Source organism: Haemorhous mexicanus, chromosome Z (genome assembly GCF_027477595.1).
Source record: "Haemorhous mexicanus isolate bHaeMex1 chromosome Z, bHaeMex1.pri, whole genome shotgun sequence".
NCBI classification, from domain to species: domain Eukaryota; kingdom Metazoa; phylum Chordata; class Aves; order Passeriformes; family Fringillidae; genus Haemorhous; species Haemorhous mexicanus.
Genome location: NC_082381.1, coordinates 82,422,677 through 82,448,926, shown reverse-complemented (window position 1 = coordinate 82,448,926; position 26,250 = coordinate 82,422,677). Strand labels below are relative to the sequence as shown.

At 39.5% G+C, this 26,250-nt stretch overlaps 1 protein-coding gene across 1 annotated transcript in view; it reads right to left on the bottom strand.

The window, feature by feature from the left end:
* Nucleotides 1-1,420: 1,420 nt before the first annotated feature.
* The window catches only part of KIAA1328 (KIAA1328 ortholog), a 171,673-nt gene continuing 146,843 nt past the window's right edge, over nt 1,421-26,250 (bottom strand). The window contains exon 11 of the mRNA XM_059836712.1: nt 1,421-4,685. Within this exon, the coding sequence (XP_059692695.1) occupies nt 4,469-4,685 (217 nt within the window). The 3' untranslated portion in view covers nt 1,421-4,468. The remainder of the gene's footprint in view (nt 4,686-26,250) is intronic.

The following is a 26,250-nucleotide window of genomic DNA, read 5'->3' as shown; positions in this document are numbered from 1 at the left end:
CACCTACACTGGCCAGGCCAAGTTGGGTTTCTTGCTGTTTTTTAGCTGAATTCTGCTTTCAAACACCCTAGTCAGGGATCACCATGAAAGCTCTGCAGCACAGCTATGCCAGAGATCCCCAAGCTAGATGTCTCTCAGTTACATGGAGTCACAATATTGTAAAACATTTATTGTCACTGTGAGCAGACAAGACTTCCAATGATGCAGGGAGCAGGTCTGGATCGGGAGAGGCATTTTCCAGAGGAAAGCCACCCAGTCAGAGCAGACTACATTGCTTTTGCTGGTTTAAATCACCTCATTCAATATTCTGTGTTGTCTTATGTAGCATGCAGTTATGTAAATTTATAAATCATACACTAATTAGCACACAATTTCATAAATTTAGTAACAGTGAAAAAGGAGGTTTCTAACTAACCAGGCTGTGCTCTCTCCCCCACAGATGGTACAAATTCAAACACAGCCTGGAGGTCATATTTGAGAAAATCTCTGCTGCAACTTCTAGTTTAACCCCAGGCTCACATGCACTTTCAAGGGCTGTCTTTTGGATATCTCAGGCTCAATCTCCCTGACGTGCAGCTAAGCTCGTTTCTCTCCTTCCTTAACACCAAACCTCCACAGCTCATTGGATCACAGCAAATTTTGTTTATTCTGATTCTTGCTCTCCAGTCTCCTATTCTTCAGCCATCTAAGTCACCATCCCTTGCAAGCAATTAAGTTCAGTCCATGCCCTGGGTTATACCTGGGTTCTGCACAGTTGCTCTTCATGTGCTCTGGCCTCCCTGTCCAGCTGCCCTAAAGAGGAGATGCTAAAGTTAGGCCAAGATGATTTCCTTCTTTCCCTCATTTGCTAAGCATGCCTAGGACAGTAGCTCCTCAAAAGCAGGAACATGATTTGGAAAAGGGTGTGGAGTCATAAGGCCCTTATGGGAACCAGTGTTTGAACACATTTCTCACTTTAAGCTACAAGCACACAATTGTCCTTCACCAGCTTATTCTAGTTTAACAACTCATCCCTGCCCTCTGGCTCACTCCCACTTAATCTCCACCTTTGGTACAGTTATCTGCCTTGCATCTTTGTCCTTTCTTGCCTTCACCTTCATCCTTTCTTCCTTACTCTTTAATTCGCTTTTTTGTCCCAAAACATGGTGCTGACTTCAATTCTCTACTCCTTTGTATTTTGAGACCTTTCTCTTACTTCATGCTCCAAAGGAGGCCTTGCTCCTTCTCACAATAAGACTCATGTCCTGGAGAGGAAGAGAAGGCTTAAAACAAATTCTTCATGTGTCTTAGCAAACTGAGGACTCACAACATAATATGAAGTGATGTTGTGGGAAGTGGAACACATTGTCAAGGGCAGTATTGACAGCTGAGCTGGACAAAAATCAGAAGATAAGCCAAATAAAAAGTCTAGAAGAATAAATTAAACCCCCAGATAATTTATTAGATTAAGACTTCACATACATATATAAATACGTGCTCGAGACGGGATTCAACAGCAAGACTGGAAAGGCTAGAAATGAAAAGGGTGTGATTATTACAGGTCTGTGATGTGCAAGGTGCACAAAAGCAGTAACTACACAAACAGCCAGCAAGTGTGTGTGCACAAACCATGTGGGAAGGACACAAACTGAAGGCATGGGTAGGAGCCTTAGCAGCAGTCATATTACTCCACAAAGCCTCATGGAAAACACAGCTTGATGTGTAGCTGAAGGATATTCACTGGGAACCCTCTGGACAAACAGTCTATGCTGGACCAACTCCCCAGCAGCAGCTCCCAATATAGAAGATCAAACTTAAAAGGACACTGTCATGTCATTGCTTTTGCTAGTTTAATTTTTGCATTTCCTCTAATGTTTTAGCAGATGGAAAACAATTCCCCTCCCAGTACCACCTACTGATTTTGTCCTTTCCTATTTGACAATCATTGATTTTTTTTTCTAAGGCTATAAATGTTTTAATAACTTCAACTTTGTAGTGCCTTATGGCAAAATATCTTTGCTTGCACTGACTGCTAAACACTATTCCTAATGCACTGCTGATAACTAGAGCAAGAGCCAGCATTATAAAAAATTACTTTCCACAGGGTCTATGAAATTAATAGCTTTTGTTTCTTTTGTCCACATCTCATAGAGAGTTAAAGCATACAGCTCTTCACCCATCAGGCGTTTCAACCATCTTTTACTAGAAAACTTTGATTCACAAAGGTGTGCCCCCTGTATAGGTCTGACTGACAGCACCTTCAGCATAGAGCTCACAACCCTGACAATGTCCTTTTAAAAAGAGCTACAGCCAAAAAATATAGATTCAAGCCAAAAGTCACCTTCAGAATGAGAATTTTTTAAGTGATCATAAGAAATACCAAAGCAGTTAAATATTGGCACCCACAAAAGAATCAAAGAACAAAATGCTCCCATGGAGTGTTCTCAACACAAAGGCACCTTTCAAGAAATATACATGTATTTTTTGCTGTTTTGAAAGGTCAGTTAGCATTTATCAGAAAAGGCAATTAAAGTTTCAGTCAAACTGGAAATGAGACAAGAAGCAATTGGACTGAAATCAGAGAACTGTTTCTCTATAAATGCCAACACTTAAAAAAAACACCATGAAAGCTAAAAAAACACCATGAAACAACCCCAAACTCTAAGATCTACGTGATGGTTATCCCCAAATTTTCTGCTGGTCCTTATATATTTTTCTCTGCTTTCTCCTCCTTTTTCCTGCCCTCTTTAAGCAGCAGACTACTCAGCCAACAGAATAAAAAAACTTATGTTCCCATTTGCTCTACTTGGGCCAGGGCACTGAATACATCTTTGGGGCTCCTAGCAGAAACCTGGGCCTTCACAGGCTCAGGGAGTAGAACAAGAGGGACATTTAACAGCAGATGGACATATTCCATAAAACTGTAATACCTCACTAAAAGCAGGACAGACCATGCAGTGACTTTCCACAGCAGTAATTTTCTAGTCCAGCAATGCTGATTTCCTCCTTTAAACTCCTCCAAGCAGCTTTTAAAATTCAGCTGGGATGCACAGAAAGGATATCACCTAATTTGTGATACTTGGCCTGAATGAAGCAGCCCAGAGTAACCTGAGGTTCTTCTTCCCCTTCACTCTCCTTTTGTTTCACTGAGGGAGCACGGTGCTGCCAGGGGCTGCGGTGCTCTCATCTGAGATCCGCCTCACAGAGCATCACACATTGCACAGGAGCAGTGTGGGGAGGCAGGCAGCAGCCATACCCCAAGCATCAGTACAGCAACTCAACCCAGCCATTAAGATAAGCAGGGTTGCCTAAAGAGACTGTCTGAAAAGCAGTACTGGCCCATGAAGTGGTGTTTGGGAGCAAATGGCCTAGAACTTGCCTGTACTGGATCAATTCTACCTTTCCCTTGCTGCAATTTTACTGTGCAAAATGAGTATTTTAGTCTCATATTTCTAGGAACACATGCCGGTGGCTACTGTTACAATAAAATATGAACACTGCATTGTGGAGAAAATGATCATTAATCCTGTAATGTGCAGTCATTTTTACCAATTCGGCACATTTCTTTAAATAACCAAGTACATGCAGTAGATGGAAATGCATTTAAATAAACTGAAATAGATACAGCATGAATAATTAAAGCTGGCAGGAAAGTGTGCATTGTGAGCTGCTAGTGGAAATAATTACTGATTTGTCTTATTTACAATGGAGCCTAGATGCAGGATCAAAATAGTGCAAGTTAGTGAAAATTTCCTAAGACTGCTCTTATACTAGCACTACTATGTATTTCATCTTGAAAAGTACATCAAATAGGTTTTGGATCTCTATGATGTCTGACTCTCTTCTGCTGTTTCAGGGTTACATTACCCAGCACATAAACTCTGTCAAATAGCACTGATTTAAAGAGGAACATAATTCAAACCTGTGCCTAGTACATCAACCTGCAACATCATCTATTAACATTATCAGACACTGTAGAGTTGAGCTTACAATATATCCCCTAAAAACTCAGTGTGTTAAATATCAGAATGTTGAAGGAAAAAGTAGATCATAAAATCAGTGAAAAAGTACTAAAGTGCTTGTACCTTTATAATATGCCAGGTTTTAAACAGACTTGTTTAATTAGAAAATAATCTACTTTGAACATGCTGGTTGTTGAATGTTAGGCAGTTCTTGCAAACTGCTTTAGAGTGAAAAAAAATCAATAATGAAATATACTTCCGATATAAGTCTAGCAAAACTGTGACTTCAATGTATTAGAAAATGTTGTAGATTTTAAAAAAATGCTATTGTAAATTGATTACTTGGCACATGAAAGGTTTAGGAAAAAAGTTAACACTTTCTGATTGGCGTACCCCAACAATATACTTGCATCATGATCACTAAATCCAAAATGAACCTGGATGCTAATTAGCTACGTTTTAGAAGAGGGAAAACAAGCAGTGATCACTCAAACAATTTCAGAGTAGGTGTAGACCAAGGAGTAGTGTCAAATGAAGAAGATGTCCTCGAGGAGCCGACTCTCCTCCAGCTCATCTGCTCTGCTCCTGGGGCTGCAGGGGCTCTGGCACCAAGACGAGGACAGCCTGTTTCTTGCACAGCAGGGCGTGTGCAGTTCATTCCTGTCACAAGGTTCCCAGCAGAGCTGTCCTGGAGCTGATATTGGGTTCATAGCCTCCACTAGGTCAAGAAGAGAGGCTTGGTACCTACAGAAACACACCAAGAAAACAGAGCTCTGTTAAGATCACAGCACCATGCAGGAATTGAATCCAGTTTTCCTGCCTCCATAAATCAGACCAGACCTAGATTTGTTTGACAGGGGCCACTGGAACAGAACAAATTTTGCTTTATGGACTCCTGTCAGTAATGACAACGCAGAGGTACTGAAAAAGAGGCAAGCAAAGCATGGGTGCTCAGGTTATTTTAGGTTGTTTCATCAGCTTTTTCATTTGAGGTGTGTAATGTCTTAGTTGCTCTCTGGAGACTGAACACAGACCTCAGAGAGGTGACAGCCAAATACACCAAACAAGGCAGACCCCCACCAGTAATGGTAAAGTGACTTATACACATGCTGCACTTTTTTTCTTTTTTCTCTAATAGACCTCTACACTTGATTTAGTTTCTCAGAGATTTGAAAACAGCAGGAGACTTTATTATTATTATTACCACAAACTACATGTGCTTCCTGTAAATCTCTGTGTACTATATGGTGTCTGTCTGGTAGAAGCCCTGAAGGAATAGAATCTAAGCAAGGCAATACAAAATCAACATTGAGGCACCACGAGAAAAGGCAAAGGTGCTAAGCATCACTCAGGCTGTCCTTTAAGTGCAAGTACAGACATGGGGGAAGGTTGCAAGCCAATGTGATCTGGTAATGCTCACTGAATAATGGCAGGTACTTGAGACAGGGACTTTCTATTAATATTCACAGGAGACAAGACTTGATCTAAATACCAGCACAGGATTGATCATTACAATATATTTCCTCCTGTCCAATTTTAAATGTCTTAAACAATACCATTTCCACTGCTTCCCTAGGGAGCCTGTTCTTCAGTGATCTCTCAGTGATATGTAAGAGATATTACTCCAGAGTTTTACCTCCAAGTCCCTTTGTTCCATGTTGTTGTTAGTACCAACCTGCCTGATGTTCCCAACCCTGAAGTGATTCGCACATTCAAAGGCTTCCATGCACAAAACATTATTCACATTGTTCACCCAAATGAAACTATCAGCATAGGTGATTGGATCCATAGGGTATCTCTCTTGTAAGCAAACAGTTCATCTATAGCATGAGGACACACCTCAAGCTGTCCTCTTCTTTGAGAAAAGCCTCTGTTTTTACTTTTGTGACCATAAGAACCTAGGAAGACTAAACAACTAAGACAGCTCTGGGAGGTTTCTCAACACAGATGGGATGAAAAATCCTTAAGAACAAGCATCTACAGCAGTTTATGGATGTGAGAGATTAGCAGTGGCCTATGTACCTCCTAAAGGCAGATCCCCACCTGTGCTGTCCAGCAGCCTTGTACAGCAGCAGCAGGTAAAAGGTTTTCCTACCCTGAACTAGCCATGCCATGAAAAACGCCCTTCTTGATCTCCACAAGTAAGTGCTACATCCCATCCATCATCAGAACACTGTCACAGAATCATTTAGACTGGAAAAGACCTCAAAGACCATCGAGTCCAATGTTTGACTGGTCACTGCCCTGCCAACCAGACCAGAGCACCGGGTGCCACGTGTGATCATTTCCTGAAAGCCACCAGGGATGGTGACTCCACCACCTTCCCAGGAAGCCTATTCCATTGCCTGACATGACAAGTTATTTTGCCCATGACAAGGTAACTCATTGTCATGTGAGACACAGAACCACTCCCTCAGCTCAAAGGAGTTAGCACTGATGGGTTAATATCAGTGTTAATGGTGACCACTGAAGTTATGCTATAAAAGCTATTTCTTTCCTTTTTATTGTTTCTTCCAATCTGATGGTCAGTGCCATTTCTAATACAGTCTGAGTTAACATTACTGCCTCACAGGGCTCTCTCCTGTTTGACTACAGGTTGTTTTATTTTCCTGCAGATGTGTTAGACGTAATCTCACAATCAAAAGCTAATTTGCAAATTTCTTTTCCACACTTTTAGCTTGTCTTTCTATTATCTAAGTAGCAAAATATGAGTGACTCAAAATGAAAAAATACAGCTTTTGTTTCAACTGGGTCTTGTTCGTGGCTAACCCTAAGAAACGTGATGTCTTTTAGTTACCCTAATGAAAAAGTTCAGAAGGATGTGGAGTTTTGGGTAGCCAAACCAGATCATTTTAGAGAAATGTGCTGTTTGTACTAGCATTCAGAAAGTACCCTTTAAAAACTGAAACTCCTCAAAGATATCTCCAACATAAAATGGAATGAGCTGCACTGATAGCAGGAACTAGCGCACAGATATGTGAGATTTTTCACATGGAGAAAGTTTAAGACTAGACTCTATATAGATACACACATATGGTTTGAACCCCAAAGAAACCCAGTTAACACACACACTGCTTTCATTAGCCACACCTAAAACTTCTTTTTAGATTAATCTAGTCTAGCATACAAATGCTTATCTCCTCTGACGGTACTGCTATCATAAAATTTCAATTTGTCCAGCAGCCACATGCAATCACAGATTAGGCAGGGGAAACCAAACCAGCCAGTGCATTTACAGCAAATGTGCAGGCCCCAGATTTCAGCAGTACCTCCGAGTTCATTTCTTCAGCAAGTTTATCTAAGTTTTACAGCATTTCTGCTATCAGGAAGGCTAAATGATTTGGCAGATTACAAGCACAGCAAATAGCAAAGATTATGTAAAAGACCAGGTGTTGTAGATCAGTCTATTTGACACCATAGTTATATATGCAATAAAGTGAATGAACTCTGCTAACAGAGCACTATCTGATAAAGAGAATGCTCCTTGCAGGTATTTAGTGTTTAATCCCAGGATAATGGTTTGCCAGGTTCGTCTAAGTAACATCAGACAGCATCTGGCTGGAGGCAACAGAGTACACCTAGAATGGTTTGAAGCTTGCAAAGACAATTTTCTCACCATTTATTTTTAACCTAATATTTAAAAAGACACAGTCAGAATGCTTGAATCCAACTTTCTCTAAAACCAGGGTATGTATTCTTTGCATGACTTGAATAAAAAAATAAGTTAAAAAAGGCTTTATTATTATTATTATTATTATTATTATTATTATTATTATTATCACAATGCTTAATGACTTCAGTGAAGTCAAAGTTACAGGATCACCCACACAAGAATCAGAACATTTCAAACAGGAAAACTGATTTGGCAAACTTGGCTTGTGAATAGTGAATGCTCTTTTTAAAGGAAACTAATGGCCAAGGGTCCCCTTATATTGTTACTGATTCCAGAGGAGAAAAAAATCCCAAACATTCTGCAGAAGTACCAGCACTGAACTTTAAGCCACATACAGAAATTCCTCAAGTATAGATGTTCAACCAAGCAACCAAATGTCCCATCAGTGCTGGTTGCTTACGCACATTTTCTTTGATAGGTTTTACCTCCCAACAGAATGAAAATGGCATGGGCAACTGTCCCTTTAAGGAGGGTGACAATTCAGTCTGTCCTCAATTTTTGGTACATTTGCCAGCGTGCGGGAAGGTCAGTGAGCAAAGGGAGTGTAACCCAGGTTCTTGTTAATGGATCTCTTAGAGTGGATTAAAATGAAATGTCACATAGTCCAATGGGTTAAAATATACTCAGGCTTGGTGGGAATGCCCAGGTACCTCCCCTGAGTGGGGGGGAACTTTCATTCCTCTGATGGGAGGACCCAGAAATGAGTCTGGGGGCACTTAGGGAGTCTTTGATAATTTATGATCCCTTCTCAGGGATTGCCTCTCATTTGAGCCAATAATGCTCCATCAGATCTTCCCTGGGGGGAAGAGGGCAGTTTAACAATTGAGGGAGTTATGTAAGGAAGAGCAATTAGCATAGCAAGAAGCACCATCTCGCCTTGCAGGATCCAGGCTGTGACAGTTCACCTCTTCTGTCTCATGCTCAAACTAGCATATGTACACCCAAAACCTCATGTCCTCCCTCGAGAGATGCAAACCTGGCCTCCGCAAAGCACCCTGGCACCTCCACAAATGGGCAAATGTTATGAGTCATTAATCATTAATAGTCCAGTCTCTCACAGCATCTCTGCAACAGACTGGAAAATAATCTCTTTTTTTTGACACTTCTCCCATGTATACTTTTTCATCTAACTTTAATGAGCTTGAAAGTCTGCATGTTTCATCATGGGAGAAGAAAATTTCTAAGGTCTACAAGTTTGCATTAGAAGTCTAACTATTTAGACAGATAAAGTTTGGTGAAAGCAATCTTCTAAAGTCTCGAAAAAATTCAGTAGGACACAGAATACTAAGAACTGTACAAAGCAGAGGGAAGGCAGGGCCATAGGCAAGAGAATAGAGATAAGAGTAGGGGGACTAGACCACAGTAAGCTTTGAAGCTCTTCTTTCAATGAAGAACTTTCACCTTTGCTTTTATTGTACTACATAAAACTCCAAATACAGCTCACAGGGCAGCACAGAGATGCACAGTCTGGGAAGCTGGTACCACTGGGATCAAGCTGGTCCAGTTGGGTCAGAGCAGAACTGCCACCTGGGTAGTAAAATCCACCCTGGTCAGGTATTGCACAGTGCTGTGAAAGCATTCCCTTAATCTCCTCTGCATTACTAAAACAGGCTGCTAGAATTTTGTCTCCTCAGTCTCTAAAACCCTTTTGCAAATTTTATTAGAAACTCTCAGCATTGGCTCTTAATTAAATAAGTATCTAGTAGAGTTTATAGCTCTTAATGTAAGAAGTGTTTTTTAGTCTATCACTAAGATAACAGGAAACATCATAAACCATTATGATTCAGAACAGATCATTAACCATTCACATTTTAAAAAGGAAAACAAAAACAAACACAAGATGGCACAGACCTAAATCCCTCTTTCCACAGTGTGTCTTTTTCGCTGCTCATGAAGCAGGAATACAGCTCTCTGAACACCTACAGGTGAATCTTGCTTTGTCCCATGTTTCCTAACTGAATGGGAAGGAAGGCTTTCATATTTTTATGACGACCACACAAATACAACTGATGCTCTGTGAACCGTAAGAGCACTTATGCCCAGGATGGTTGGTGAGAAATCACCTGAAACTACTTGGTATTCCTCCTGATAAAACCTACAGGGCAGTCAGAGCTCAGACAGCCCCACAATGTACAGTACATAAAAAATGGTCAGGTTATACAAGAGTGATGCACAGAACACATAACTGTGCAGGATATTAGAAAGAACAGTGCTCTTGAAGGCCTGCTTGCCTCAACTGGCTGAACAGTAATGTTTATTTATTTAGACATCTGGGATATGCCAATGGATTTTTAATGTTTTTCTATTTCCCACTGCTAGTAAAATATATTTCTTACACACTGTCCAATTTTTAAACTACACTATTGTATTTTAATATCACACAGTCCCATTTAGCTATTAATACCATTTGTTCCTTCCTGAAAAAAACCAGCACAACTTCAACAAGTTTGATATTTGGAGGAGTGGGAATCTCCTTATGAGACAAAATAACTCAACTTATTAGAGTCATAAATACTCTGGCAGTAAAATATATGTATATTTCTTTAAACAAGCAGTGTCAGATAATATTTGATCACTATATTTAGAGACATCTTTTCATTTACAGTCTCTGAAAATTTATTCTTCAACCATAAACATGCAGGAAACACATGGAATGTCTCTTTGCAAGGTGATGGCATTTCAACAAAGCATTCTGGCAATACAGTTTTGTAGCTGTATAGGCTTACTTTATTTAACTTTATATACCAGAGGAAATAAAAAGGTTTATTTTTATACTACTGCTTATATTTTCAACATAAAGTTCAAAGTGATTTACTAATGTTACATGAATTGCCTTTGAATTACGGTACAGTATTGTGCCTAAGTACAAAGCCTAACACTATTTTGTATTCATAAAACACCACCTGCCCCCAAGCACTTTACAAATGCTAAATACAGCTAAAACCGCATTCAAGGGGTAGGGAACAGACCCATTTTACAGAAAATTAAACAGTTTATTGTTATGATAGAGCAAATATCAAATCACTGTTTGACTGGAACAAACAGGGCAAATAAAAGCAAAGAAAAAACAGAAGCACATAAGAAGTGGCCTGAGCAGTCAAACTACCTGAAACATGAAGACACCACACTAGTGATACAGCCTGGGGTTATATGGAAGAAACAGCTAATCACCCACACCCAAGCTAACCCAAGCTCTACATGTGAAGGGAAGAACTCAACCCAAATTAAAGGGTCCTAAGAACTTCCTGCCATCTTTTAGTCTGGCATCCACAATTACAGCATAAGGGATGAGAAATTATCTCCATGGCTTGTCCTTTCAACATCCATGTACCAACCCACTGTCCATAAATTTGCCTAATGTTTTTTTGAACCTGCAGTTTCCAACACATCCTGTGACAACAAGCTCAGGAAGTTCACTGCAGTTGACAGACATACGTTTGTTTTCTGTTTTAATAACTTTCTGGTTTTGCCTTAAGGACTGACTGCAGTTAAGTCTCTTTCATATGGTTAAATCTGGTAAAAAACAGCTGCACATTCAATTTATCCGCCACCTTCACAATTTTGCACCCCTGAAAATTTTCTCAGTCTTTTCCTATCCAAAGTCATTGCTTCTTGGTCTCTCCTTAAATTGCTTCATCCTGCTGATCAAATGAATTGTTCTCTGCACCTTTCCTAGCTTCCACTACAGCTTTCTTGAGAGTCAAAGACCAAGCAGAATCAAAATGTGGGTAAAGCAAGATCTATGTATCCACAAGCTGTTGAGAAATTCCAGAAAGGTTTGAACTCCTCAAATCCTAACCACATACTCTGAGTTCAATATCAGGAAGGCATAGTGTTGATGACTCTTCCCCAGGTAAATTACAGTTTCGTACACTCTGTTTTGATTTGCCTTTTTGGAGTTGTTTGCTACTGACATATTATTGGGCTACGTGAAAGAACTTAATATCCAAACACATGAATTTATTAGGTCACCCAGGACATTTTGTTGTTCACTTCTCACTCCAGGTCACTGATGAAGAACCAGTCCAGTGAGTTCCTGGGGGAATCCCTCTGCCAACTCTAAAAAATTAATATTAAGTCACTTTGCTTGCTATCATTTAACCACCAGTAAATCCCTAGAAGGAATTGTCCTCTAATCCTAGAAACTTGATTTCTTTAACAACTTTTGGTGTGGAACGTTGGCAAAAGCCTTTAGAAAATCCATAGGGCTGAGCTGATACCTCAGATTCTTTCTTCCCCACTCCCTGCTCTGTGAGAATAATCCAAGTCTTAACCAGCAGGCTATATGGCGCAGGAAACCTGAGATGAATATGTCAATGAACATTAGAGAGTGGGTAGGAAAAGAAAGCTGAGAAAGAGAAGCTGATTTTGTAGTCATTCCCTGAAAGGCCACACATCAGGATAAGGGAGCTTGTCTTTCATGTGTGAACTGCACCTTCAGTGACCAAAACACACCCTGAGGGGATATTCCCATGAACTGAATGTCAAGACACCAAAACTGAAAGAAACCACAACACAGTGAAGGACAATTCATGAGGCTGAAACATCAAGAGAAGGAACAAGATTAAATTGAGAATTAGAGACAAAGGGACTGTCACAGCCTGAGATTCCCATTTTATTTCCAAACAGGCTGGAACTCAGAGCAGATACTTATTTCACTGTGGGATACAGGAGGGCACAAATTTAACAAATCTATATTTATTTAAAACAAATCCAGGTGGAGACATGCTTCTCACATGCAACAGGTCTGTATCTTCCAAAAGCATTTCAGAATTTCTTAGTTCTTAAATAAAAAGATCAGACTGCAGAATATTTCAAAGCAATTAAAAAAAGATCTGAGTCTTTTATTTAAAATATATCATACAATGTAAAACAGAATATATTTATATAGTGTCCTCAGCAAGAGCCTCCTGGAGTGCTGTAAAACCCACACCCACGTAATAGAGAGCTTACACTATCAGAGACTTTTAGAGAGCTCTCTGAGGCAGTATTCACAGAATCATAACCTAGAGAAGGAAAAGACTTATTAGACCATCCAGCCCTCTCCCTGCTGACAGAACTGCTCCCTGCAGTGTGCTTCCTCACATTTGTTGCTAACAATCAGCCTCTCTCTACTCTCCTTGGGAAGCCATTCCACAGCCAAATATATCTCACGCTATCATTACCATTATTACTTATTTATGGACCTAAAGGGCCTTGATCAGGATCAGGGGGACCAACTCTAGTACCACTTGTAAGAGCACTCCTCTCTCCAAAAGAGCACACAGCCAAAAGAGGTAAGCCAAAGCCCAGTGGGAAACATATACCATTAAGGAGAACAGAAGAGTATGGGAAGTGTCACAAATGTCCCATGAATTTTTGTTTCAGAGTTTGGTGGGAGGGAAAGGTATGTGTCATGAATAAGAACATATTTCTGATAGCAACCCAAACAAGGAGGGTTTTCTTCCTCCAAACTTCACCCTATTAGTTATGACTAAAGATCTGGCATAGAGAAATCAGTCTTCTTTTTTTTGATGTATATACACCTTAAGTATTTAAACAATGTTACATTTTTTCGTTCTGCTCTAGTCTCAGTCAACATTTACCTGAGCCACACGTATTTTAATATTCTCTCATAAATCAATACCTCCTGCATTGCAACACATTTTGCCACTCTCCTTCTGTCTTGGACAATTTTTTTTCCAGTAAGCAACCACCCAGAAATAAGCACCATATCCCCTAGAGGGGCCACACAGAAACAGAGAGGAGATCAGCTCCCTCCAGCACTCACACAATGTTTGTCTGTGCACATTCAGCCCTTCTGCTGCTGTTTCCTTGCTCCACAGGTCCCTCCCTTACCTGTAGGTCTTGCAGAGCAGTGAATTCAATGCCTCATTTTCTGGGGTTGCTAACAATTATCACCAAATCGTGTGGAAAGCAGCATTGGAGATTACAGCCCTTTCACAGGAGAATTTGGAGAGAAGCAGCAGAATTGAGTAGCAGTATCACATGTCTGCTAACTGAAATGTGCTGTTCTTGGCTGTGTTCTGGGATAAGCCTCCCTCCCCAGTATGGTACACAAGAGCTAAAGAGGACTTGAAAGAGGCTGAGGTCTCTGGTTTGCCCCTGGCTGTTGGCATACCAATCAGCGCCAGTGCTCTAAAGGATACCAGATCCAGCAACAGCATCTGAAAAAACTTGAGCCCTAAGGCAGGGCTGATAAAGAGATTTTTTTTTCCTCCCTGTTTTCATCCTGACTTCACCTATGGTAGCATCCAAGCAGCTGTCCTTACTGAAACAAGAGTTACTGCTGCTCTCATTCCTCCTTGCTGCACAAGCAGGACATTTTCACTTTCTTGCTCCTTGGAGACCAACACCTTCTTTCCACACCTTTGCACATTCCCATCTCAATGCTCCCCATCCAGTTATCCTACCTCTTTGCTGCTGGTAACTCAGCCTTTGTTATTTCCCCACTGAACTCAGACACTGCTGCCCTGTTACCAACTTGCCAAATACAATTCAAAGTACTGCTTCATTGTTTTTGTCTCTGTGTGGTTTTAGTAGTTAAATAATAACTAACTAACTAATTAACTAACTAACAACCAAGAATAAGAAACACCACAGATCATTTCTTTCAAGGTACGGCTGCAGGCTGCAGCTGAACTGGCATAACAGAGGTTGTAATAATTCTGGAAGGGGGAGGGTGAACTACAACATGAGTGCTGGGAAGTAAAGAAACCTTTTAAATCAGATCTGCCAGTGACAGAAGAATAATTTAGAATGAAGTTTTTGTACAAAAGAGAGAAATTACAGAACCAGGTAACTACCACAGAGTTTAACAACCACCTTCTGCAATCACTCTGTTTGTATTGTCCTTCTCTCCCCTCCCACACAGCCGTTTCTGTGTCATCAAGTCTGAAAGCTCTTCAGATCAGAAAATGAACCTTAGTGTATGTACAGCACCTGGGGCCCTGATTCTGCTGTGATATTACATAACAACTTTGCACTTCAGAGCACACTTAGCTTTTATTCCTTTTAAGCACTCTGTCATCACAGCACATCTTCAGCAAGATCTTCACCCTCCGTTGTTCTGGGCCAAAACTAAGGTGTCATCATCTTTTCTGCCATACTTCATCCCCCTACATCTCCTGCCTTAATAGCCTTTCTTTTAAATTTTTTTACTCTTACAAGTTTGTCACCAAGCACCCTTCCCCTCAAAGCAAACTCTAATTCGATGAACCATCTTCAAAACTGTGCCTTTTCTTTTATAGTGTACTACAGCCTCTGACAAAGGGTTGCATATGTAAGTCACGGTATAGTCCTGCGCCTCTTCTCTGCCAGTCTCAGTGCTGCTCCTCAGTTTTGATTTCTTTCCCACTTTTCATCTGTTCTTCCTAGCACACTTTCAGCAAACCTGGGACTACCTCACCCTACAACTTTGTGAGTATTAAATAACTACAAAACAATTTTAAGGGGCATAGGGGAAAAAGAACCCCACCACATACAGCTTGCTAAATCTACCACCATTTACAAGGATTAGCAGCCCGTCTTTTTCGCAAGCTCAGTCCAAATTCCCAACCTGCCAGATAATAAATCAACTTTTTGCTTCAGTTGTACAGTCATTGGGAGATCTGCATAGTTTTAGGTCAAGCATTTATACCCTTTTTATGATTCCAAAGTTTCTTACCTTGTCATTTAGTTACTGAACTGTGAGCTTTCATTGACTTTCCAACCATTGCGGCAAGAATTGCGAGTAGCTGTGCAAGATTTAAAACCTCACTGAGCAGAGGAGCAAAATCAGACTGCAGTAATTTTAAGTATATATTGGGGTGGAACTGTGACCCTATGGAAGCCAATGGAAGTTCTGCCACCATTTCACTGGGGTTAGCTTTTGTCCCTGCCATTTCTTCTGCTGGGGTGACTAAGTATTGCAAGCTCTCTATTTTATACCTTGGAAATAAGATGGCTCAGAATGCTTAGAAATAGTTTATTTTACCATTCTATTTTCCTTTTTATTCCCCCCCCCCATTCTGGTTAAATATTTTACATACAGTCAATTGCTGTACCTAAACAGCAATTCTTCTTGTGGTTCTGCATGATCCTTCCTCTCCTGCTTGTCAGCTTAATTTCTTCTGCTGTGGCATAGAGTGTGTAATAGCAAATCCAGCACTCAAATTCTTCTGTTTCTTAATTATCTCTGCCCTGTCAGCTATATCAGTGAAAACAAGTTGGCATTAGACAATTCAGATACAAGTAAACATCAAGTTGTGATAATATAGAGTCCTGCATTACTGTCATTATGGAAAAAGCTGTTTCAGGGAGGCTTAAAAAATTAAATAAGCCCAGCACTTCTAAATGGCTAAAAACCTAAGGATATCTAAATTATTCTTCAATATCTTAATCATCTGGGAGAATCATGATCTTATATAATGGCCATTTTAAATGAAAGGTTTGCTGCTCTGCACGGTTACCACTTCATTTCTAATTGTGAATTAAAGTATAATTTAGGGTGGCTGTATGCCAACTTGACTAGAAAAATTTAGACAGTAACTCTGGTTGAAAGAAGGGGGGGAAAAAGCAGTTAGATTTCTCTAAGTAATAGAAAATCACTCACCAAGTTGTACACTTTAAAACAAAACACTAGAGCTTTAACTCAACAAACTGACTTGAATTAAACCACAGAAAAAAGTGCTTGCACTGTAAATCTTACAGGGCAGAAGTGATGGTAGGTTATCATTCTGTTTATTAGCAGGCACTTTGGAGAGTTCAGGGCAAGTATGGATGCGCATTCATTCCATTTTATACTGCACATTACTGAAAACACATTCCTCATAAATAATTCATGAATGCATTGTCTGAAATTTCAGATTCCAAAAATACAACACCGTTTTCAACTTTATGGTTGCTTGGTCTTCAAAACAGAAACAGACAATTGGATGGATGGACTTCACCAACCTGATAAGGACCCATCAGTCAGAATTAAACTCCAGAGGTAAATGCAAACATCTCCCAGCCTCTGATCCCTGGAAGCAAGGCCATGATGATAGACCCTGTGCTTGTGCTAGCAGCCCCTTGCTGGGGAACAGGCAGAAAAAGAGAAAAGGCAAAAGTAACCACATAGTGAGGTGTGGTGGAGAGCTAGTAAGTTGAACATGGGTAGAAACCCAAAGGAATTTAAATTTAGGTATATTAACAGTCAAAATACAAAGACTGAATACAGTTTGTCTTGCAAAAAGCCCATTCTTCAGACCAGACTGCACTAGAAATGAGCTCCGCTTTTTGTTCCCAGCTTTTAACTGGTATCACTTTGTTTATGACATAGTAACTGGCATAATCTTTATGTCAGCTATGCTAGCGTGAGTGAGGTGAATAGACTCTTGCACTTCATCTGAAGTCTAATTCCTGCAAGGACCAGAGTGACCACAACACACAAAAGAAAGTGAAGTATGCTTCATAGGCTGGAGTGCTTAGAGTTTATATACACAGTGATTTCTGTATCTTGCTGACATTATATATGTAGCTTATACTCCGTTGGGTTTTTTATCTTCATACCATGCTCAGAAGCCTGACATCAGATAGCAACTGCTTTTCATCCAGATTTGCATTTACTTGCTCTGTTCTACTCACCTCCCAGTGACAGGCACACACAATTTTGGGTACCTTATCTAGAGAAACATTTGGTGCCCAGCTCCTAACAGAACAACAGCACAGGACCTCCCTATGCACTGGCTCTTTATATGAACTAATTCCCTCCAATTTGCCTGAGAACAAACATTGCAACTGAGCTCAAATACTTGGCATCCCAACGCACTGACTGCTTGGGTGCAGACCATATGTGAAAAAACAACGCTCTCATAAAAATTGTATTCCAGTGCCCAACTACTGTAAAACTTTTCACTCAGTGCTCCAGCGTGGAAAGACTGGAACTATCTGTCACTCTGTTCCATTTCCAGGTGTGCTGAACTCTCAGGGGTAATATTTAAATCAGCTGAGATTTCATACATCAAAGATGAGGATACATAATTCAAGAGGAGCCACTGAGATAAAACAGTAGCTGTAAAAAATACGGCGTGTTGGTGGTGCCTGGTTTAGCATGTCAAAGAGGGGCCACTGCTGGCGAGGAGCCGCACGCCGCCAGCACCGGAGCAGGTCGTGTGGCAGAGCAGGCACAGCCTCTGTCAGCTTCACAGGGACACAGCCACCGAGCAGGTCTGGCACTGTGCAAGTACCGGGTTGCAAGGCACCCTACAGAAAAAAACAGCAGTGAGGCATGGAGCACGAGGCGCTCAGGCCCGGTGTCCCTTGGCTATAGTCATCACACGCTAACAACCTCTTTCAAAAACTTTACACAGGTGGTAGGTGTCCCACTGAGATAAATTACCTACTTTCAGCTGCTGAACAGATGGGCAGGGAAGTGAAATTTTAGTTTGTTCATTCCCAGCAGTAACTAGCAAAGATGATCTCGGCTGCTGCAGGATTACTTTTCGATAACCACACACCTGTGAACAGTCCATGATTCTGTTAGAAACTACATAAGGTCATTAATACACTATGAAATAAGGCAGGGCACTTAACAGCTCAAGAAACTGATGCTAAGTCTCTCATTCCCATATCCTTCAGAATATGCTGTAGGCTGAGTGAGACCAGAAAGTGTACAGAGAGGGACCTCAACAGGCAGGAGAAATGGGCTCACAAGCATCTCATAACCTGCAACAACAGGAAATGCCTGGTCCTGTACTTGGGGAGGAATAACTCCAGGCACCAGTACATGGCAGGTTTGACTGGCTGGAAGGCAGCTTTGCAGAAGGATCTGGATACTTGTTGTTGTGATACAAGAAAAGCCCTGAATAGAAGCCAGCAAAGGCCAGAACTGCTGGAAGGTCGAGGGGGTTGATCTTCCTCCTCAATTCAGCACCAGTGGGACACAGCTGGAGTGCTGCGCCCTGTGCTGGACTCTCCAGTATAAGAGACATGGACCCAATTAAGATGATTAAGGCTTTGATGTATCTGACATAAAAGTAAAATGTGAGAAAGCTGGGACTGTTAAACCTGGAGCAAATGCAACTCAGGGTGATCTCACCAAAGGGTATAAATACTTGATATGGCAAGGAAAGAAGCTGGAGCCAGGCTTTTTCTCTAGAGTGCCCAGTAAAAGAACAGGAGATAAGGGGCACAAATTGAAATACAGGAAATTTCATTCAAATGGAAGTAAAAAAGTTTTCTCACTGTGTAGGTGGTTGAACATTGGCACAGACTGCCTAAAGAGGCTGTTCATCAACACAGACCAAAAGGGCAAAGACTGACTACCAAGGACTGGATGCTGACCTACCACCCATGCAGTACAGGCATCATACAAATAGGGAAGTTTAAAATACCAATCAATGCCTGCAAACCAGGAATCTCCAGAAACAAATCAAAACATGAACCAAGGACTTCTGCCCAGAAAAGTCTGCAACTCATGAAAACCAGGATTATGGGAAACCTGATGATACATTTGAACAAGTCACTTCAACAAGTGACAACTTATACTTCACCAAGTCACTTACAGCTATTCACATGCAAATATATTGCAGAGTAGCCCAAACCCTGTTCATATTTTTTTTATTTTTTAATAAGATGGTCATAGTCACACTGTAAAAAACTCAACAAAAATAGTTTTAGTATCTTCCCTTTAAGCTTGCAAATATTTTCCTGGCAGAAGTCCTGAGCTAACTTAACAGCAAGATCTCTCAAAGGAAACAGAACTTCAAAAAAAAAAAAAGCCTAAAAAAAATACACTGCAAAATGAATGTGACCCAGGGACTTACCCTTCTATGCAACAACATGATCAGAGTGCACAGAGACGGTGAAGTCCGCAGGGCGTGAAATTAAAATTTTCACACAGATACAATGAAGTAATGATACAATGTTACAACCTTGGCACAAAAATCTTCTGGTTTGAGTAAAGTCAATGTCATGTGATGTTACGGTTTGTGCACTGGTAGAAAGAGTCTGCTGCTAAAAGTTCATAACAAAACAGAAGAGGCAAAAGCAAGAAAATTGTACAGCTAATTACAACAGACCTGTACATTCTAGTGATGCAGACATCCCTTAAGATGCTCATCACAGTCAAATCAGACTGTCAGTGCAGGATGAGTTAAGAAAACACGCTTATCTTTCATGTCTAGAAATCTAGATTCATTATGAGATAAGAAAAAGATTGGCAAGGAATGGGGAGAGAGAAAACAACTCTCTTATGAGGTCAGTTTGTTCCCTACAAACGAGGTAGATATACAGGTTCAAAATTCCAAGCATATGGATAAGAACAGGGATGCACAGAGCAATTAACAGAGTCAAGCAGAAGCTGGGATGAGCAGCAGCTGGAGCACTGTTAAAGTCCTTCTAGGAATTGCTTCACCTGCTACACTAAAAAGAAAAGGCTGTGCTGGAAGAACACTGGCTCCTAAGCAAGGACAAGGTCACTGGAACAAGAGAGGAGCTTGAAAGATTCTGGGCAGAAGCAGGCACAGGGGCACAGACACTTTGGAAGACTGTGGCACATCACAGTGGTCACCTGCAAAGCAAGCAACCTTTGTACTGCAGATACACCAACAAAGTCCCACAAGGATTCACCAGATACTCTGCAGGGAGCAGGAAGCTTTATTTCTAAGATAATGGAAAAGTCTCTCATAAATCATAATGCTGTTTGTACATTAGGATGTTTCACAGAGACCCAACAGACTGACAGACATGCATTCTATAAACTATATTTATAGGCCAGAATTCTGTGGAGGAAGAATTGGAATTCATCAAACCACAATCTTGTGATCAGAGGCACAGAAGTTAATGCATGCAAGAGCTATTGGCAATGTATTTCCAGAAACCCTTTTGGAAATATAACAGAGAAAGTCAGTCTAACAGTGCAAAGGTCATTCCTTACAAGACAAGTTTCTCATCCTACTGATCCAAGACAGTACACACAGAGAAACATACAGCCAAATGTGACTTAATAAAAACTTCAAGTCTTCAGCTTATTAATTTTTTTTAAATTTTTCTCATTTCATTCCAGTGATTTCATTAGGTTAGACTTCTTCATCTTTATTATAAAATAATCAGAACTGAAATGTTTCAATAAACTCAATTTCTGTTTTAAGTAGTAAAAGATGATTCAATGCAGATGAAGCAAAAATGAAAGTTAAAAGTACAATGGCATTAGAGGCTTTGAGACTGTACTTTAAAAGATGTTAAATACATAAATTATATATTAGTACTCTAGAATGTCTTTGTTTTTTACATTAAAAAAAATAACTGTATCAACAATTTTTTTTCATAGAATAATAGAATAGTTTGGGTCAGAAGGGACTTTTATATGTTACCCAGTCCAATCCCTTGTAAAAAGCAGGGACATGTTAAACCAGGTAATTTTCACTATGTCCTCCAGCAGTATGGAACAAAGCAAAATACTTCAAAACTTACAGGCCAGAAGAAACAAAGGTGAAAAACAACACTTAAGTCATCACCATTAAAACAGAGAGTGCAAACTTAGTACATAGCAGAAACCAAGATATAATATTATTCTTTGTAAAAATTTTAAATTTCCATCATTTTTCCAAATAATTTCCCTCCCAACACACTCAGACTAAAAGAAATAATTTGTTTTTTTCCGCCCTCAGAGGGCCATAAGCTAAGTACTAGCCCAAAACCAACACAAAACAGATCAAAATTAATGAACATGGCCCCAAGCTACTGGGGAGCTAGAAACACATTGCATGGAGCAGTTTAAATATTAAATATAATCAGTATCTGCAATTAAATAAATGGTGAAAAAAAAACAGTAAGATACTGTTTTCCTTCTCAATTATCTAAATATCAAAGAGATAGCTTCAGTGCTCTAGTCACAGCCCATCACAAATCCAAACTTAACAATGATCAATAGCATGTGTTTTTGAAAAGGAAATGTGGCCTAGGAACAGAAGAAAGTCACACCTGCAGACCAGAAACTGGTGCACTCAGCATGAATAAAGATCTGTAAACAGAGACTAGAACATCACTCTGTTTCCTTCAACTCTGCATCAGAAAGCTAAAGGCATGTTACCTGTTTCAGCGTTCCCCAAAGTAAAGCCAACAAAATAAAAACATATTCAGTTCAGTAGTTTAAAGTTCAATATTCTTTACACTGAAACACCAGCACTACCTTCCCTAAACAAATGTGGAAGATACCTTGGCTCTTTCATTACTCTACCCAGGAAAAATCAAGGCTCAGATCTTCTGTTATGATGTCCTACTGAACTCATGACAGATATGTAACATGGTAAGATTGAGAAACAAGCCCAGATATTGGGTTTTTCCCAATCAAAAATGTCTCAACAAGGATGTTAGGAGATAATAACTATTTAAAAATAAATAACTATTTTACAATCATTATTATAATACCTGTATTAAGAATTACTTTTAAAAGCTTTATGAATTAGAAGAAATGACAATAACAATATTGAAATATGTGATGTTTAGAAACACAATCATGATAAAAGGTCAGGATACAAGCTCACTGTTGGTTTCTGTCTTCATTTACATCATCTGAAACTGCCATCTCACTCACAACTCTGTGGATACCCACCAGTTTCTCCAGTAGACAAGACAATAAAGAATTGTTCCCTATTAATTTTCTGCAGGTGACTTTAAATTTTATAAAATTATGATAGTATCCTAAACTAAGCCACCTCTTTTCCAAGCTGAAGAGTCCTAGTTGTACTGTTCATTCCATAAAATCTCTCTCACACCTGGCAGCAATTCATTGCACTACCCAGATGTGACAACCAACACACAGTAACCACTATTGAGCAAAAATTTGCTGCAGCAGTCTCTCATTTCAGAAGTGGAAACAATAGAAAAATGAGAAAGCTTGTTAAAAATAATAGTCATACTAGGGCTCCAGAAATGGAGATTCAACTTATGAAGAAAGACTTCAGAGAGGTGACATGAAACCCCTACCACTTTAAAGTTTAAACAGCAAACTGTCATCCAGTCCAGTGTAAATTAAGTAAATGGAACAAACTGCTAGCTCAAGGAAAGGAAAAAAAAAATACCACAAACCCACAACCAAAAAAACCCCACAAAGAATTACAGCCAAAGACTAAGGGTTATTCTGCTGAAAGCATTAGATCTAGTAACAAATCCCAATTTTAACTATATAAAATATAGAAATTTTAAGTTAAAGCAAGAAGGAAACGAAGTTACAAAAGGAACAGGATGATAAAGCTACAGCAGAAAAATTCCATGAAGATAATTTCACCATGAAGGAACTTGTGAAGTTTCTGAAGCTACAGAGAACATGGTTGAAGACCTGTTCGAAGCTGAAATGTCTTGCTAATAAACTACAGAACAAATCAACATGAATGAACAATAATGAATTGCTGGAGTCAGCTGGTACTCACTCAAATTTCTGAAGGAGCTCAGGTATGAAACAGTTGAACTATTTACTGTAGCTTGTAACTAATTGCTAAAACTGCTTCAGTTCTGAGCAAATGCAGGATTTTTTTTTTAAGGGAAAGATGCAGAAATCTACAAATTAAGATGTCTAACATTTAGAACAAGCAGATTGATAGAAATTATAATATGGAATTAATAAACTCAGCATATTGGCAGAGACTAAATATAAAGTCTTCATTCACTGGGGACCTCTACAAGATTCATAAGATTATTATGCATCTAAACAAGAAAAATATAGTTTATATAGTCTACCTGGAGCTCCAAAAGCCCTCCAGCAAATCTATTACCAAAGACTGAAAAGCTGACATAAACTAAGAGGAAAATCCATTAATGTATAGATAACTGGCTAAAACTCAAATTTAGCAGAAATTAAGAGAAAACATTAAAACTGGTCTGCTATAAAGTGGCCAGAGAGGTCACCAGTGGAGCTCACAGAAATTTGTGAGGGCCTGAACTCCTTAATGCATTCGCAAGTGGCCTAGAGAAAGGACAAATAAGGAAGAGACATTTGCTGATAATACTATGCTATTCATGGTAGCTCAAAGAAAAGCTAAATAAGCTTTATAGAGGCAGAAAATAATATATCACAAAGGCTTAAAAAAAACATATTGAAAACTGGAAATGGGGCAAATCAGACACTATAAAGCAAGAACTGGTTACTGTCCTTAAGAGACAGGCAGGAATGTATTTTTGAAGCAGGAAACTCATTAGCTGGAAATAACTATCAAATACTGACAGAGGTATGTCTCAGCTGCCTGCTGAGACCATCTCCTGGTGCACAGCACATCTGATGGGCAATGATGGGACAACAGTGGTGCCAGGCCCTGCTCAGCCCAAAAATCATTGCAGTACCACAGCACCCAAGTTCAAGTTACAGGGCGTCACCAGCTCACAACAGTTCAAAACAGGACTCTCCAAAGCAGCCAACCTTCCATCACCACCATTTTTATTGACAATGTTACTACATCACAAGCTCATGCAATGCTGAAATACATGCTGCATGCTCAAAATCAGGCACATACACACCCCGTCCCACAGTGGAGGGCTTTACATCTTTGATGCCCAAGCCCTTCAATTCATAGTGCAAGCATTAAAAGTATATTAATAATCAGGGCAGTGACCATGCAGCACATAGGTTAGCCCTGCATTTGCCTCCAATCCATAAAATATTAATGACAAACAACTTATTTTAATTCCGCATATTCAGCTACAAGAGGGATAAGGTGTGTGTGTTACTCCAGGCTTATTTTACAGCTCATGGGATAACAGGTATGACCAAAAGGATATTTAGCTGGTTCTAAAATAAAATAGCGAGGGTAACCAGCTCAGTTGTTTCAAGATAAGCAAGACAACTTCCACCCTAACTATACCATCATTACAGTTAAACATTATTACTGCATGGACCAGCCAAGCACAAACATGTGCTATGGGAAGATCCTGCCCTAATGAGTTTTCAGCCTGAAAGGCCCAGGAAAGTGAAGGACAGAAGAAAAAGGGAATTTACTAAGCATAAACAATATAGTGGAAGGATGGCAGAGACATCTTTTGGGACAAAGGCTTCTTAAAGTAAGATGCTATTATCCTGTATATATTATTTATCAATTCCTCCCATCTTAAAAATAAAACAAATCTCCAAAAAACAAGAGGAAATGTGTCAGAAAGATGAGAAATTACTACAGTACTAGGAACAGAACAGTTGCTTAGAGAACCATGAAGACAGGAATCAAGACTGATCTTACCTTGCCAAGCTCTGTAGAAATTGCCATCACAGTAGTTCTAAAAAAGTTTTTAGAAGTACAAGGCAGAACACTCAAGGTATCAGTGCGAGAAAAAGAGACGGTAACTTTTTTTTTTTTTTTTTTGACAAAGGAGTAGAGGAAAATACAGAGGAACCTCAAAATATTTTGGGGCTGTTTTCATTGCTGTGATTACAAATGCAAACAGGAATCACATCCAATGAACCAACATTCTCTTAAGATTTGATGTGATATTTGAGAACCTGTAAATGCACATGGGGAAAAATTGTAAAAAAGAGTAATTAAAATAACAATGAAAATGATGCAAAGAGTTAATTCAGTTTCATAACATGATTTGAACTCTATTTTCCTTTGCTTATTATTACTTTCAAACTACAGTCAAGTTATTGTCATACCACTGAATGATGGAAACCTTGCCAACTACTTCAAAACTGACACGTTTTCTGTTGCACTGAGCATTCCCAGAAGACATTTCCCCTCATTTTAATACAAAATCCTGTCAGATCCACAGAGCTGAAAAAAAGAAAATGTGTAAAGGATATGTAGCTGTAATAGACCTCCCCCAACTAGTCAAGTTTGGAATAAAAGACTATCAAAAAAGATTCAAATATCCAGTGCTAGATTAATGCAAATATCTGCTTGTTTGCAAGTGTACTTTTTGATTAAACTGGCATACATCAAGTACAATTAGAAGGGTTATTTATAACTAAGAAATACATAATTCTGCATTTTAATGAGGGTGACAATTACAGCCAACAGTTGGTAATTAACATTAATCCTTTTGCACTGCAAATCAGAATTTCCCAATATGATTTTCATTGTCTGCAATGGACACACCGAAACTGTTATTGCAAAGGAGCTATTAGGTGGGCTGCTTTGACACAAATAGGTGTTCCTGTTACACAGTAAAGAAAGAAACCAATGATGTGTTAAATTTGATAACCTCAGATGTAAATACAGAATGTCACTCCAAAATTTACTTGATATCTACAACACAAAATACAATCAAGGCTTATCATTTTCATGGCCGAACCCAATTCCAGGTTTCCCAAGAGCCAGGCTTCACAGGTGAAATCTGATTTCAACACAAGCTTGAAATCTCCCATTGTTAAATTTGGTTTAGATCCCAGCTCTGGGTTCACATCTGCATTTCTCCCCTGAGACTTCAAAGCTTTTAGTGGTTGTAACGGAACAGAGCAGATAAGGAGGAGAGTTTGCCCAGTCAGTATCAGCTTCCACAGCAGAACTCTGGAGCAACTACTAAAGACAGGAATAATCACTACTGAAGGATTTGCAACTGTAGCAAAACCTTACTGCAAATTCTTTCCTTAAGCAGGTTATCAAAAAAATTTTGGTTCACAAACCCAGTGAATTTTAAATCTCAAACTGCCTAAATTGCTTTAATATATTTCTATTCCTTCAGTAAAAATTT